The sequence below is a fragment of the Taeniopygia guttata genome, chromosome 3, assembly GCF_048771995.1.
Source record: "Taeniopygia guttata chromosome 3, bTaeGut7.mat, whole genome shotgun sequence".
In the NCBI taxonomy this organism is placed as follows: Eukaryota; Metazoa; Chordata; class Aves; order Passeriformes; family Estrildidae; genus Taeniopygia; species Taeniopygia guttata.
In genome coordinates, this window is record NC_133027.1 from 27,255,719 (window position 1) to 27,273,133 (window position 17,415).

A 17,415-nucleotide genomic window follows, 5' to 3' on the forward strand; every position below is an offset into this window, starting at 1 on the left:
GCATCAGTTCCAAATGTGATTCCTAATGTAAAACCTTGACTTGGGGAACACATTCTGGTTTTCACTTTTACAAGGTTGACAGAAGAATAATGGAGCAGGCATTGTGTTTCAAGGCTCTGAGATTAATCCTACCTATTTAATCATAGGTCTTTTGATTTTTCATATTTCAATTATATGTCAATTTTCATACTAAGTAAACATCAACCCCAAATGAAGCGCAGTATCTAGCTAGTAATTGGACATGACACCCCACAAAGACTTAATTTTGCATAAAACCTACCAAAGAACCAGCAGTCAGCTACAGAATAAATCTTAACAACCAGTTAGCAATGTCCTGCTGGCAGCACCCACACAGACCTAAAGCCATTTGCAAAATGGAAGCTGCAGACAGCAAAGGAAGCAGCTTGGCTTTGGAAATGTGTCAGCTGCCAAGAGCTGCAGACACTGGGATTCAGTCATGCACTGAAACCCCTGCTGGAAGGAGCCCAAAATACCAGCTGAGATTGAGCTGCAGCTTTGAAATGTGTTAACTTGTGGGACAGAAAGCAGTTTCTACCTCTGGCTTGGAGGCAAAATCTTCACTACTAAAAATATGGATACCTGTTATTGAGTAAGGTTGAAGGCAAAAAAGAAGTAATCACATTTAAATCAAAAGTAGCTGTTAATGAAAACTTTGCTTTGATTAATAAATGTTCAAAATTTTTTTCTCAGTACTGTTCTACATTTATCTACATTTATTATGTTTTCTAGGCATCTATCTTAAAATTCAGTCTCATTAAAACTTCTGAAGAATGTATAAAAACATTATTCCATTTCACTGACACGATCAGTGTAATTTCTGAAGGCAATATTTCATGTAATCTTCAGAAAATTAATACGCAATGTGAAAACTCATTTGAATAGTTTATTACATCCTCGATTTGGTATAAATAAAACTGTTCTATTCTACTGTTTTATCCTTGTCATGCAATCCCAATATTCATTGCTGCAATAAATTAAATCTTATAAACAACAAAACATCATAAAACAAACTCAAGAGATGGTGCAAATAGGGAACAAAAAGGAAATTATCTAGTGCAATCTTTCTGAGTGAAAAACCCTTGAAACATGTTGCAACCAGTCAGTTAATAATTGCTTTGTAAATCTGAAATGAAGCAGAGGGGATAAAACTAATAAACAAGTCATAAAGTACAATTTTTACTTGTTTGGAGTGATTATGATTCCCTGGAGGGAAGAGGGGCACAAAAAGGCTGGTTAATGTTCAAGGAACACCTCTGCCAAGCTCAGGAATGAGCATCAGAATGAAGAGGAAGTCAGGAAAAAAAGACAGGAGGCTTATATGGATGAACATGGAGCTCCTGGACAAACTCAGAAAGGAAGCCAACAGAGGGTGGATGCAAGAACAGGTAACCTGGAAGGAATACAGAAATTGTCCAAGATGCCAGGGATTGTGTTAGGAGAAGTCCTGACAGAATTAAAATTGGCCATGACAACAGGAAAAGTACATCAGTGATAAAGGGAAGACTAGGGAAAATGTGGGCCCTCTCGGAAGCCAAATGGGAAACCTGACTACCCAGGACACGGAGAAGGCTGATGTCACCAACAACTCCTTTGCCCTGGTCTTCATGGACATGTGCTCCAGCCACACTGCCCAGGCTGCAGAAGGCAAAGGTGGGGACTGGGGGAATGAAGAATTGCGCAGTATAAGAGAGGATCAGGCTCAAGAATATCTAAGGAGCATGAAGGTGCACAAGTCCACGGGACATGACGAGATGCATCTGCTCGTTCTGACAGAACGGGCTGAAGAGGTGGCTAAGCCACTACCCATCAGATGTGAGACATCATGGCAGTCCATTGAAGTTCCCTCTGACTGGAAAAGGGAAAAGTAACTTACAAAAAGAGAAATAAGGAAGACACAGGAAACTACAATTCTTTCAGCCTCACCTCAGGTCAGAAAGATCATGGAAACAAATCCTCCTGGAAGCTTTGCAAAGACACATGTAAAAGGAGGAGTAGAATGGTGACAGCTAACTCAGCTTCACTAAGGGCAAATCATGCCTGACAAATTTGGCGGCCTTCTATGACAGGGTCTATTACTGCCACTGTCAACCATGTTCAAAATGTCCTAACAAAGAATCTGTTTTCATATCTCCTCCAGTGTAGCTATAATGCTTATGCTGGAAAACACATATAGTCCTTACAAATAAATAATGTGTCACACAAAATATATGCTTGCACAGTTGCTGAATATTATGACAAATTTTAATACTACTCTGAAAACACACTGGTCTCTCTCCCTTATTCACTCAGGCTGAACAAAACACATGATGGATGTTAAAAATCCAGGAGCCATCTTCATTGCTAGAATATTCAGATGTTTATTTTTAACAATCTTAAGCTACTTAATGTTCTTTAAAAAAATTATTTTCTCTTAAAAATTTAACATTTAAATAGTCTACTTCAATATTTTACTTTGTATTTGTAACGTATTCCTCTTTTCCTGCGTCAAGAAGCCCACACCAAAAAAGGCGTTGAAATTCTGCCACGCAAGTATTCATATGCCTCACCTGAACATCTCTTCTCTTGGCTTCCTATTACTCATTTAAAAAAGGCACTCTTTGAATACTTTCATTATTATCAAGAGACCTGAACATACACTTTATTTTTTCAATCAAAAATAGAAACAAGCTCTCAACATATTCAGTTTAAGGGATATAAGTTCTGAACATTTTTAGAGTACTAAGAACTCTCACAACAGACCTTAGAAAACAATTCATACCATTCTAGTACTACTTCACTTAATATTTAGTATGCATATGCTCCAATTCTAAGATAAATTTAAGTATGAAAATAGCATGGAATGCACTTATCAATGTGGAAAAAATAATTCTCAGAGAACTTGAGAAAAATCAATAGACAAGAAGGTAAATATTTCTGAAAATGATATATTTAGTATAAATCAAGATGAAAAAGTTCACAGCTTTAGAGTACACTTCTGTACCCTCCTAGCTGATGGAAGATTGCCAGACTGTGGTCTGAGTCATAATGTGAACAGAAATATCTTAGGAATGTTTTGCTCATGCTGTTTGCTGCACAAGAAATTCATTAACTTCATTAGCAAGATATTTAGGTAAAGTGTAACATGCATTAAAATGTTTTTACAGACTTAAATATTCAAAAATCTTGAAAGTGTACTGTCATACAAATGACTAATGTCTGCAATCAGAAAACAAAAGTAATCTACCAGTTCCTCTAGAAAAGAAGAAAGGAAAGCAAAACACATTGACAAATGGAAATAATAAAATACGTAGAAAATATATCAGGACATCAACTGTGACACTTAATGGCCTGTTTGGCATCTCCCTGGGACAAAAAAATGAAACACAAAAGTTCAACAGAACAGGATGAAGGGTTTTTTCCCTTAGTCTAAAACTCAATGCAACAAAACTATAACCTGTCAAGAAGAATGTTACAAGTGACTTACAGGAACCAGGAATTTTTTTATTTCTTCCAAGGCATGACTCATACGAGAATACGCCTCTCCAGGTGGAGCAAACACTTCAATTAATACATGGAGCTCATCACTCAAGTGTGCGTATTTGGCTTCTCCACTTTTCCTTAGTTCTTCCTCCTACGAAGAAAGGGTGGATTTGGTTTTTATAACTGGAAATCCACTAATTTTGCAGTGATTTAGCATTCACAGACAACATGACAGAAGGACATAGTATAAGCAAACTTTTAAATCCTTTGAGAAATAAAAGTCTAGTTCAAGCCACTTAAAGATTTAAAAATCAATTTTGAGTGTTTGAATGATAGAACCAGTATAATTATAATCTAAACCAGATTTTAATCAGCACAGTGAAAAAATGCTAAATACTCTAGAAGGAAGTACTGACATATTAAATCCATAATGGAAAAGCTGCATTTATCTGTCTGATTCTTAGCTCTTAACAATAAAAAAACCCATAAAATAAAGATGCATTTAACCATTTTGGAACACTATTGTTTAGTAAACTCTTTAGGTTCTTCAATAAATATCTGCAGCCTGTATATTTTAGTACCACCAAACAAAAATATGCCCTAGGACTTTTATATGAGACACAGAATCAAAGGATAATTTGGGTGTTTAGGGACCTAAAGACTTCGTAGTTCCAGTGCTCCTGCCATGAACAGACAGCTTCCACTAAATCAGGTTGCTCAGGGCCCCATCCAACCTGGCCTTAAACAATCCCAGGGATAGTGCATCCACAACTTCTCTGGTCAAACTGCTCCAGTGTCTCACCATACCCATAGTGAAGAACCTTTTCCTAATGTTTAACCTAAAACCTACTCACATTCAGTTTAAAGCCACTATTCCTTGTCCCCTCACTATGTGCCTTTTCACAAAGTCCCTCTTTCTTGCCCTTGTTCTGTACTTGAAAGGTGCCATAAATTTACCCTGAGCCTTCTCTTCTCCAGGCTGAGCAACCTAAATTCTCTTCATAGCAGACTGGCTCCAGCACTGGTCATCTTCATGGCCCTCCTCTGGACTTGCCCTGACAGATCCATGTGCTTCTTGTGGCAAGGGCCCCTGAGCTGCTCTCAGTACTCAGTGAATCTGAGTTTCAGCCTCAGTCCCAGTTCAGGGTACCTATTCAATGTGGTGTACAGCTCAGATGGTGAACCACCACACCTAGATATAGCTCAACCATCTTTGGGTCCCAATTTTCTAGCTATAAAATAAGCATAATAATCCTACTTTATGTTAATGTTCTCAAATGTCAATCCACTTCCTTACACAAAGTTTTAAGATAGCAAATGTAAATTGCAAAACACATTTGTAGTAGCTACTGCTCCATACAAATCAAAGACATAGAATAGTGATCATGTTAATGGTACTTGCTATGACACCATAATGAAAAATGTAGTTCATTACTACACAAGATAGCCATAAGTAATGCTAAAGAAATTATGAGTTGAACTCTCAGTCTTCAAAAATATTTTCAGAAATGTAATTTGGAAGAAAATACGTATCTACAGAAAACATTATCACAGAAAAAAAGAAGTAAACTAATTTGCTTGAAAATGGTGAAGAGGTTACAGCTTTTTAGTATATACTAAAATAATAGTTTATGAACATTTAGTTAAGATATAAAAACTGTAAGAACAGATTACAATTCTTACCAATTTAGCTTATTTAATTCTGCATTAAGTTTACTCATTTCAGCACTGACTAATTTACACCACTGCTTGCTACAAAAAACATTTGCAGAATGCTGTGCACCTTAGCATAGCATTCTGCATACTCCTAACAGTAAGTATTCAGTTCTTTTATCTATGTTAGAAGATCCAGCCTCAAGGACTTTTTTATTTTCCAGTGAATGTACAAAGGTTACATCCTGCAGCTCCAGTCCCCAAGATCTGTCTCCATGCTAATTCAACATTTTGCAGATTATGATAAAATTGTAACTCAATAAATGTGAACTATTATTTTATTTTTAAATTTTAAAATTGACATATTTGTTTGCAACTGAAACTAGAAAAATTAAGATAAGACATAATTGTCTCAGTATTTTAATTTTTACAGTTAAGTTATCTTGGTCATTTTAGCTTATCACTGAAATCTCATTGAAATTTCCATAAGAACCATAGCATAATATAAAAATCCATCATGAGATGTTTCCAGTTGTCTGAAAACAAAAAAAATCATACATTTGATTACTTATTCTGGAAAAATTTGGTATGGACTTTTCATAGAATTAAGCTTTAATAGTTATAAAGATACATCCTAGTTGATTGCTGGAAGTTTCTTCCCTGTTGCTTTTTAAAGATTCTGAGGGGAAAAAAAAACAACAAAAAACCAATAAATGCCAGAAAGCCCCAAAACTTATCTTTCAGAAAAAGACTACCAATAAACTTAGAATTTAGAAACTGGAACTTTCTTTTCAGATGTAGAAAAAGCAGAATAATAATATTTGACTCATTATTTTGATGCAGATTCTGTGCAGCTAAGACATCAGCAACATGATTTTATAATGCATACCTGGAATATGTTACTGCTGCCTCTTTGGTGGTAACAATGGTAATTATGGTAATGGTTTCTCTTCTAGCTCCTGAACAAACTCAGGTTTTCTTACAAACATCATTTGATAACCTCAGTTCAGCACATGCTTTCTGTATAGCTGTTGGAAACCATTAGCTGAGGTTGTGAGATACTACACATTTCCTTGTGAGGATACCTAATGAGGTTTCTTCTTTTGGAACACATGGGGTTAAAGACTGAATTTTCACACAGTATCTCTTCCCATCATAGGGTAAAATGTCATAATAATGCTCCTTTTATCGCAAGTGCATGTACAGAAACAAAGAAACTTAAGGAAAACTATGGATGAGTAGGAACTCACAGACTGTGTGAGCACTGCACCAAGCTCTCCTTCCCAAAGCCAGTGAATACGACTGAGTATCTGGGGACTGAATGCAGCCTTATATTTAATCCTATGTCAGGCATCAGGCATCTAACAAGCACAGAAGAGACATGACTCACATTGCTGGGGAGATACTCGCTGGTATGGCAGGTGATGCCTACTGGCAGCTAATACAGCTTTCCAAGGGCACTACAGATGAACAGGCCCTCCCAGGAGCACAGGAAGATGAACAACACCTTCGCAGATCTTTGTTAGCAAGCAGCACATCCCAACTGCACAGCAAACTGGTCAGTGTCCTGGACCCAAAATCCACACTGCTCCTATTCAGGATGACAGTACTGCCCCTTGTGTAGCACAGCAGTGGGTTTTGCCTCCTGCTAGTTATACTCTGGTTGCAATAACTAAGTTCCCAATAGAAGCCAGAGAGCCTTTCTGGAGCCCAACCTGGATTTAGTTTCATAGGAGAGGAATCCAGTTAAAACCCTGTGAGCTCTGCTCACTTTAAATAATGGGAGCTGGGAATGATCAGGAGGCTCTCCTCTAAGCTGTGCTTCTGAGTCAAACAAAAACATTAATGAATAATGCCCCATGTAGGACTGGTAAGGACTGAAATGGATGATGAGACTTTCAAGCACCTGGTACATTGAGGCAGAACAAATGAGATCATCATAAATCTATTTTTCAATGTGTTCTTTACAAGGCTATCTGGATGCTAATGGCCTTCCAAGGCCCTAGTAGCCTCTATTGCACCAGTGCAATTACTTGTGGACTTTGGCTGTTTCTCATATAACTCTGCCTTAATCACCTCTGAGTTTCAGGTATTCCTCATGGTGCTGTCTGCAACTTTTGACAGCTCCTCATAGCTTTTTACATTCCACAATTCCCTACAACATATCCAGCAGTTTTCTAGGCTCTGTTCAGCTTGCACAGCCTTGGCCAGTTTCCACCCAGTAGCCAATTTGTTCCCTCACAGTCTAAGCACAGAAATGACAACTGCTTAAGCTTACTTATGTAGACAGAAATGAATCACAGTGGATGGTGATGTGCATCGAAAGCCTGATGGAGTCACTGAATCAAAATGCAGTTAAGTCTCAGGCACTAGATCTTAGGGTAGAAAAACAACAAACCTGGGACCTGATCAATTCTGCTTTATAAAAGGAAAGGAGTAGATTCCTTGGTTTCTGGGTTAGTGATAGCAGCTGTTCTTGGTTCTGACTCTCAGGTTCAGAGTATGGTACTTAGTTCACAGTGACAATGTTTTACTTCAGTGTCAGGTTGAGCACAGCAGAGAAAACATGTATCATGCTTCAGAAACAACTTCCCCTCATCCTGATCCTCTTCCACTTCATTCTGCATGCCCATTCCCTTCATTTATCATGAATGGCAGAACCCAACTCCTCTCATACATTGTACTTCAGGCTTCCTTCATTCCCTTCATTCTCTCTTCTTCCTCTCATTCTTGGAGTGTCTGTCACACAGTGCTGAAGTCCATCCACCCTCAACATGATGCATGGCTCTATAACCCACTCCCTCCTAAGGATAACAAGTGTTTTGAAGCATCTACTGTGTTTTATAATTTCCAGTTGGCTAAAGCAGGGAAAATGAGTTATAAAACTCTATAGCAGTAATAGTAGGATTATCAACCGCTTCAAAAGTGAAGTATGTGAGTGATAGGAACATAAAGGCCAAGAAAAATGATGAATTATTTTAGGATGTGAGAGGAGTCTTAAGATTTTAAAAGGATATGTATTTACAGAGAACTGCTTTCTGCCTGGAAGCCTTGCCAAAATGCTTGAATAAAAAGATTAAAGTTGAAAGAAATTGAGTTTGCCAAGAAAACAGTTACACAGTGCAGATTGGTGAATCAAAAGTGTCCTCATAATGCTGAAATAACAGGAAATCAAAGAATAATAGAGAAGAAATTTGCAGTAGGAATTGTGTAGATCTCAGAGATAAATTTATCAATACAATACAAAGAACTTCCTATAATGAAACAAATACAGCTACAAAAAGAAACAATGGGTGCTTGAGGAACAATATGAGAATTGCAATGGATTTCATATCTTGCTAGGATTTACAAAGAAAAGCATGGTGCAGAGACTAGACAAAGATGATAATCACAGGGCTGCTGCTCCACAGGCATTATTCATAAGATCACTGGGCAATGCTACAGAAGAAAATTAATGAGCATGCAGTTTGACAAATGCAAACCTATTAATTTTTAATCTGGACATAAATTTAAAAAATCAAAATGTTGTCTGCCACACTGACTGTAGTATAAGTAACAGTGAACTCATTTATTTGGGATACTGGGTTTAGAATTAGAAAAACTTTCAGGTCCAAGGTCCCATCAGTGGAGAAACAGATTCAGCAGAGTACAGAATGAAGCTAAAAGACCTAAGCTATTCCTTGACTCTTATTTTTAAACCAGTTATTCTCACTCCAGGAAGAAGAAATAAGGTGGAGGTGGTGAGTACATGAAGAGAGCTCACATAGCAGTGCAATGACAGCGGGTGTATAACACCTGCAGTTAGCCACAGAGACCCCATTATGAAGTGCAGGCATTAGAAAGAACATTGCCTATAAGAGAAAATTACTGGAGATACAGGTGACAACAATTATATTCCTATACTTGATCCATCATTAAAATTTTCATTGTTACTTTGGTGAAATGGAGCAGAGAATTGTGTACATACAGTACTGTCTTGGGATAACAGGTCCTTCAGTGCTTTATTTCCTGATGCTTTTCAAAATGAAATGCCACAAAATCTTAATGGCTAGGAGGTACTAAACCATACCTAGATCAATTTTTTGTTTAGAGAGGTGAAAAGGAAAAAAAAAAAAGACTAATTAGCAGAAGAATGTGATCATAAGACAACCACTATGGAAAGAACTCTAAGACCTGACATGAAGGCTAAATGAAGTAAAAATAGAAATTCTTTGAAGAAAATAAAGTTTAGAAAAAATAGTAACACACTAAAGTGGTATGTGCCAAAACTGAGGCACCAGACAGTGACCACTGTGACCAAGAATTAGTGATCTATGCTTAAATTCTCTGCCGGAAAACTAAGAGGTCACAGACCTGTAAATGTTTCTGCACTTGTAAAAATCTAAGCAGAAGCTAAAACAGCATACATAAGAACCACCTGGGCATTAGAAAATTGCTCCTTGAATTAACCAAGCCAAAGATCTTTATTGAACACAATCAATGAACTGCAAGTTTGCAAAGCTTATGTGGGAAATCAAAGATCCTCAAGAAATGCACAATTAACATACCTAAAGATGCTTCATAGGATTATGTTCGTCTTAAAACTTATGATCACAGCTAGGGATCACTGCAATCCAGACACCTTCAGATCCAGGAAGAAGACTTTGCCTTAATTAATGTGAGTTGAAAAATGTCATGCTTTTATTTATGAAAGGCTAATTAGCAATTTGTTTCAACCAAGTTACAATGTAGCTTGCTTGAACTTCAAACAAGATGTTACAATTTTACTATGGGCAAAAAACATATCTTAAAAGAAGCATTTTCTTTTTTTTTTTTTTTCCCTTTAATCCAAGATTTATTAGAAGTTTAGTTCCATAGTAATGATTACAGCTCAAATTCCATGCAGGCAAAAATTACACACAAACCACCTTTGTAGTGTCTAACTCTTTCCCTGGTTTTATGCTCACCCTTCCACTGCCCTGGGGATCCTAAGGTTGATGACTTCAGCGTGGAGAGGACAACACTGAGGTGAGTTGCAATACTCTGAGTTCTTTGATGCAAGATACTGCATTGGGTTTGCATGGCCAAATTTTGGTAGCGGTGGGGGGGGGTACAGGAGATGCCAGAAGATTGCTCAGTGTCTGGCAGGACCAATCCCAGATGGCTCCAAGATGGATGTGCTGCTGGCCAAAGCTGGGTCAATCAGAAATGGATCTAACACCCCTGCAGTAACATATTTAAGGAGAAGAAAGAAAAAGTTGTGTCTCAAATGCAATTGTGGCCAGAGAAGAGTGGGGTGAGAACATGTGAGAGGAACAGCTCTGCAGACCCCAAGGTCAGTGCAGAAGGAGGGGTAGGAGGTGTTCCAGGTGCCAGAGCTGAGATTCCCCTGCAGCCCCTGGTGCAGCCCATGGTCAGGCAGCTGTGCCCCTGCAGCCCATGGAAGATCACAGGGATGCAGAGATCCATCTGCAGCCCTTGGTGGAGGCCCACACTGGAGCATCCCTTGGTGGATGCCTAGGATGAGGCTGTGACCCCATGGGAGGCCTGTGCTGGAGCAGGCTCCTGGCAGGACTTGTTTCTCACGGGGTACCCATAGTGGAGCAGCCTGTCCTTGAAGGACTACATCCCACAGAACAGTGACCCACACTGCAGCATATGAAGAGAACTGTTGCCTGTGAGATTGACTGATGTTGGAAAAACTCATGGAGGACTGTCTCCTGTGGGAGAGAACCCATGCTGGATCAGGGGAAGGACTCCTCTTCCTGACCAGTGGCAGAAATAACCTGCGGTGAGCTAAGCAGGCTGTAACCCTCATTCCCTGTCGCCCTGCACCACTGGGGGAGAGGAGGTAGAGCTGGTAAGGAGGGAGAAGTGGGGACAAAGGTAGTTTTAAGGTCTTATATTGCTTCTCATTATCCTGCTCTGATTTTGTTAGTAACAACTAATATCTCTAATTCTATCCTGTTTTGCTCTTCACAGTATTTGGTGAGATCTCTCTCTGTGTTTACCTCAACCCATGAATCCTTTGTTTTATTTTCTCTCCCCTCTGCAATTGTGGAGGAGAGTGATAGAAAGGCTTTGGTAGGTGCCTGGCATCCAGACGAGGACAATCCACTACAGAGACAAAACTGACAGCAATAATTTCTTCCTCTCCTCTCCAGGAAGCACAGGAGATTATTTTTAGGATGCTAAATACATTGTTCTTTCTCCATTGTTTAGCAACTCCATTTCCCATCCAAATTCACTAGATATGGTAAGTTTTACACCTGCTGTGTGTGGTTTTTTTTTTTGGTTTTTTTTTTTTTTTTTTTTGCTCTCTTTGTTACTCGTGAAGTGATTTTACCCAGATCTCAATGTTGTGTCCCTTTAAAGACCTGGAGCTGACCTTGATTCCTGGTCCCTGCTTACAGTCCTGTAGTCTTCCTTATCATCCCATGCCTTTTCTTTCTATGCCTCCACTTCCATCCCAACCCTGTACTCCCCTATGCATCACTTTTATTCTAGGGCCATAGCAGCACCCTCCACACAGAAAAATGATTTATTATTGCTACCATTAATTACAGATACAGTACAAACCTAGGAAAAAGTAAAGCAGTGAAGGTAAAAATCACTCAGACATTAGACAAAGGCTGCTAGAAGTCAGCAAGCTCGAAGGGAGCTGGGGACAGACCCTGAACAGCCTAGAGAAAGGCTGGCAGGTCCCAGCCCTGTGCTAGGTTTTAGCACAAAACCTGCAACCTGCAACAGGTGATGGCAACACCACATTTCCTGGGACACAGGGCTACCAGTGGCAGTGGCAAGAAAACATAAGGAACTAATTGCCTCTGATGACCAGTTCTGAAAAGCACTCTTGGGATACAGAGATTTTTTTTCAGCTACACGTCTGTAATTTTAAACCTAAATATATAGCTGGATGAGGCCTTTTGCATTCAATGCACTCCTTAGTTCCACCAATGCTAGATCATCTCAGAGTATAAACAATTGCTTGGGCTCTGTCACAGTGTCAACTGGGATGGCTGCAGCTACTGCTGAGGATGAGCCTCTGCACAAAAGGATCAAAACTACTGAGCACAGACTGCATTCCCAAACTTCACCATCCCTTTAGGAAGGGCTCCTCACTATGATATAGAGTTTTGCTTAACTCCACCTAGGCTGCTGACAGCCCATGCCAAATCACCACATTCAAAAGGATAAATACAGCTATTTAGTGATTTGAAAAAATGAAGAGTAGAGAGATATAATAAAGGCTGATGACACTCTAAGAGCTTTAAGAGCTTACTGTGTCAAAAATAAAGCAACAAGCCTTTGGCAGAAGAGAAGCATTTGAGGAAAGCAGATATAATTTCATTTATCCTGGTTGGAGGAAAATATACGTTCTTTTCCTCTGGTGTAATTTTTACTTTCCAGTTATAATTTTACTGGTTCTCCTACATCAATCTAGCTCTATTTCATTATGTTTGGAGCCAACAGTTTTATAAATTTTAATCCCCTTTTTTTTTTAAGAGAGACAGAGAGAGAGCATGAAGTCAGCTTAAAGTGATACAAATGTTACAGACACTAGTAAACTCTACTAATGTTTTAGGTAATTCAGTAAGCTAGTTGATGACAAATTATCAGTCATCATGAAAAGAAGGTTAACTGTATTTATGCTATGAATTCCATCAACTGACAATAATTTATTTATCAAAAATTCTTATTCATCAATAAACATTCATCTTTATATCTGTTATGTATATAGCGTTCACAAAACCTGTGTTTAATAAGAACCAGTATTGGTTATTTAAAATGTACAAACAGGAAAATTTAAATATCTGTATCACCTTTTTGTTCCTTTTGTTCCTTCTTTGTCATTAAGTTTATTATGACTGTATTAATCCTATAAGAATTTTTTTTTTCCTCCAAAAAATAAATATCACTTCTAAATTTGCAAGGGGTATTCTGTTTTTAAAAATAGGGACTTGTATGAAAAGAAACATTTTGCAGTTCTCCAGGCTCTGAATGAATTATTTTGCTACAAACTATTGAACTGAAATAAAAGTAAATTCCAGTTGTAGTTAAGTACTTTAAAGACTTTGTGTTTGGTCACCTGAAGGAAATAGTAGAAAGAATATTTCTACCATGGAAAAGATTCTGGAGGGAAAACCCATGTCTAAGCTATTTTATGCATAATAAGAAGAAAATACTCATATTTTGAAACGATCCATCAGAAGAGGTCTAATGTGTACACTTACCTTTGACTATAAAGAAGCCTGAAGCTTGTCTTTGGCAAATTATTTATATTTCAGCCAAATTCATGATGAAGGCTCCAAGTACAGACTTGAAAGTAAATACTTGGTTAACCACTCACTCAGTGAAGGATGTTTTCTGAATACAGGCCTAGAGAACAGATCCATTGATAAATGTAGATTTTACTTCAAAGCCTAATTGCTATTGCAGGTGCCTACATAAAGAGACCTCCAAACTTTTCCCAATCTGTGTAAACTTACTCACTTAGCTTATAGCTGCAAAAGAACTTAAACACTCAGGATTTAGGCATGATTTTGATCCTAAATACCAAATTGTGGCCATCTAATTTCCAGTTCAGTTGCTTCCTACCCCTGAAATCCACAGAAGCCAGAATTGTCCACAGTAATACTCCCCAGACTGAAGTGTCTGGGCAGCAGTGCCACATGAGGGTGAAGGAGATTTGATAATTCTTTCAGGCTTAAGCTTCTCTGGGATTCCTAAAGTAACAAGGGACTAACTAAGACAGATGTTCCCAATACACTCCTATTGAATACAAGAGAAGCTGCTGCCCTTTTCCTTAATGAGGTAGCAGTTGGAGAGCTCATCAAGTTACACATTATAGAAGTCAGGAAATAGGTGTTCATTTTAGAGAAGTTGCTAGATGAATCCCACAAGAACCATTTGGGAACGTGTTCTTTTAAACTATTCATAAGTGATCCAGAAAATGAGTTGAACAGTATTAAAAATTCTCCAGTGATAAAGACCACCTCTTTCTGTGTGCACAGACTCTGGATAATGTTATTTCTGGAGAAAGATCTTGAAAGCATTACATTCTACAGAAAGAATTTGCTCAGTGTATCACATCAGTTAAAGTATTTTCTATAAGGCAATTTTTAAGAAAGGAAGATAAATGAAACTGCAAAGGCTCTAGTAGACCATTTTGGTGCTCCAATTTAAAAAAGTTTAGAAACAAAACTGATCAAGATGAGAAGAATTATTATGAATATGGAAATATTTTCATATGAGAAGCTAAACACCAAAGTCATGGCAATCTTGACATCCCTGCAGTTCAAGATGTCCTTAAACAATTAATTCTTTGAAAGCCTTTCAATTTTCACTGGTTCTTATGTTCTTACCCAAACTTTACAACCTGCAACTTTCAGGAGTTGCAGACTGAGTGCATTTTTATGTTTTCATGTCTCATTTGGAACAGTGAACCCATGAACGTGGGGCATGATGTGTTGCATACCTAGAGAAAAATCCCCAACACGTAGATGTGTTATGTTTTTGTTCTATGACAATTGCAATTGCTTGCTGATGTATCTTTTATCACCTATTACACAGACGTGTATGCTTAAGGCAGTTATGTGTCAAATATGGAACCCACTTCTGATGTTAAAGATCCTATTACTAATTAGCATTCAAATGAGCTCAAAACAGTATTACAGGTGCTTCATCTAGAAAGCAAGGCAACACTTCAGCCACTCTGATTACTCATTATAATCAGAGCTGAAAGAGTGCAGAGGAGAGTGATTTACAGCCACTTTCAGCTGCAAATTCAGGAATCATGCCTGCTGCAAGATGTATGGAGAACTGCCAGCTGCCTTCACCTCCTCACCTCCTGCTGTGGCAGCCTCCTCCTCTCCTTCCATGCATAGGGACTTTCTGAAGGATAATGTTGTTATGTCTCTGACGACCCCTTCCAAATCCAACTGGGAAGCCCCTGCAAGCTCAAACTGATGATCCCATTTAACTCCTTATTGCTTTTTCTAATGAGTCTCCACCCTTGTGCAAGATTCTGTGTTAAGGTTTTGTACTCTGAAACACAGAGTACAGTGAAACACAGTGGAACCTGTGATACAGGAAATGTACTTCCCTAAACAGTGGATATAAGGGAAGTGACTTCTCCCTGATTGCCATATTGGCCTAGGCAGGGTAATGGGGGTGGTTTGGCTTCCAGCAGTTTAAAGACCTGTCTGATAAACTGTATTATAAAGTTCATTTTCCTGGCTGATTGTCAATAATGATTTCCTTAAGGCTGTCCCTTGATTAACCACAACATTGCAAACAAAAGCAGCAAATGGATTTGAGTATCCTACCACAAATTTAGAAGAGACCGCTATTTTCTTGTATTGCCTTGATTCTCATGCAGTGATGTGCAAACCATATCAGTGGAGGGAAGCCATAAAGGTGGAGACAAACTGAACTCTTGGGAGTGGAAGAGGGAAAAGAAGTTTATAAATAATTGGCAAACACTGTATCTCTAATGGCATTTACCGAGATGGAAATGTTTCAATACCTGAGCTGACTTAAAAAATACACTATCTTCTGAAAAAGATTTTAGAATTTGATTTCAAATTTATTTGATCTCAAATTAAATAAAATAACTGAAAAAATCAACCAGTGTGCCACTCTTCTTCACAGACATTCCTTTTTCTGAGCCAGAATTTTAATGTCTTTAAAATTACATACTCCCTCTGCCATGTGACAGTCACACATGATTTTGCAAGTTTCACTTTTTCTTTTCTTGTAGAATTAGGTTTTGCATAATGATAAAGAACCCAAATACACTTTTCAATGGCAAAAGTACTTGTTCCTCTACTATCTAGAAAATCTAATTATTCACATTTTGTTCATTTAGACAAATAATATTAATGAGATTGCAAATTCTTGGATCATTTCTCACAAAGGTGTCAGAAGTAGTTTACAGATGAATATGTTGTAACAATATTACATATATCATAAAATTGCAGAATGAATCATAGAATGGTTTGGCTTGGAAGGGACCTTAAAGATTATAAGGCTGTTCCAACCACCCTGCCATGGGTAGGGATACCTTGCATTAGACCAGGTTGCTCAGAGCTCTGTCCAAACTGGCTTTGAAAACTTTCAGGGATGGGGCATCCACAACTTCTTGGGGCAACCTGTTCCTGCCACACCACCCTCACAGTAAAATATCTAATACCACCCAATATCTAATCTAAACTTACTCTCAGTTTGAATCCATTCTCCCTTATCCTGTCACTACAGGCTCTTGTAAAAAGTTCCTCTCCATCTTTCTTGTAGGCTCCCTTCAGGTACTGGAAGGCCACAATTACATCAACCCTAAACTTGTTTTCTAGGCTGAACAATCCCAATTATCTCAGCTCTTCTTCACATGAGAGGTACTTCATCCCTCTAAGCAGCTCAGTTGCCCTCCTGTGGACTTGATCAACAGGTCCATGTCCTTCCTGTAGTGGGCAACTATCATGACTTTATGTCTGACAGATTTACTGACTGCGAATAAAATAGCTTGCAAATAGATCTTCAGTCATCTCAGATTTGATGGGGATATGCTCTGCAAAGATGAAGAACACATTTTCTAATCTTCTCACATAACAGGAATCTGTAAGAATATTAGTCCATTATAAGCCATAAATGAATCTAGCCATAAAAAAATCTGAGTAAAATATATGATTTTTTACTGACAAGTGATTATATCTGTTCTAATAGAAATTTACTGAAGACTCAGTTTTTTGGGATGTGCAGAGTACTCAGACCATGTACCATTCAGGTAACAGCAGCTCCCTGGCAGCGCAGTCTGGAACTGACCTGAACTTCGTATCATGAGAGAGTACTTCAAAAAGCTACCACTTATAATGGAAGTCAAAATAAGTCCTGTCAAGTTTGTTTATCTTGAGGTAACTTGGCTGGGGTGGGTGATGATGGTAGCTTTTGGCTGGGGAGTCTGTGACTCAGTGGAAACTTTGGTGTTCCTCACTTCATATTTTTAGAATACATTGTTTACCTAAGAACAGAGGCATCCTCATTGGAAGGCAGACTGACTTTTTTGTAAGGTAAATGCAAATCCTAAAACCACAAAGAAAGCAACCTGAAGGATGGAAAGGGCTTTCTTCCAGGAAGTCCAGTGTTCAGAATTTCACACTGTTCTTCCTAGTGCCCCAAAGAAAATACCAGGTATGCAGTCGCTTCAGAGGAGCTCACCCCAGGATGGAGATGTCACTGGTACTAAACTGGCCATGTCAAGATGTCAGTGACTAAGTGCAGCCAGGGCATCCCCTCTAAAAGCTCAAA

The 17,415-nt window shown here is 38.4% G+C and overlaps 1 protein-coding gene across 18 annotated transcripts in view; it reads right to left on the reverse strand.

Moving 5' to 3' along the window:
- KHDRBS2 (KH RNA binding domain containing, signal transduction associated 2) overlaps nucleotides 1-17,415 on the reverse strand; it is a 459,539-nt gene that overhangs the window by 300,454 nt on the left and 141,670 nt on the right. For all 18 annotated transcript variants that reach the window (XR_012054901.1, XR_012054900.1, XR_012054902.1 and 15 more), the window contains exon 4: nucleotides 3,485-3,631. Coding sequence is in view for 2 of the 18 variants with exons in the window: in XM_072926493.1 (XP_072782594.1) it covers nucleotides 3,485-3,631 (147 nt within the window). In the remaining 16 variants the exon portion in view is untranslated. The remainder of the gene's footprint in view (nucleotides 1-3,484; nucleotides 3,632-17,415) is intronic.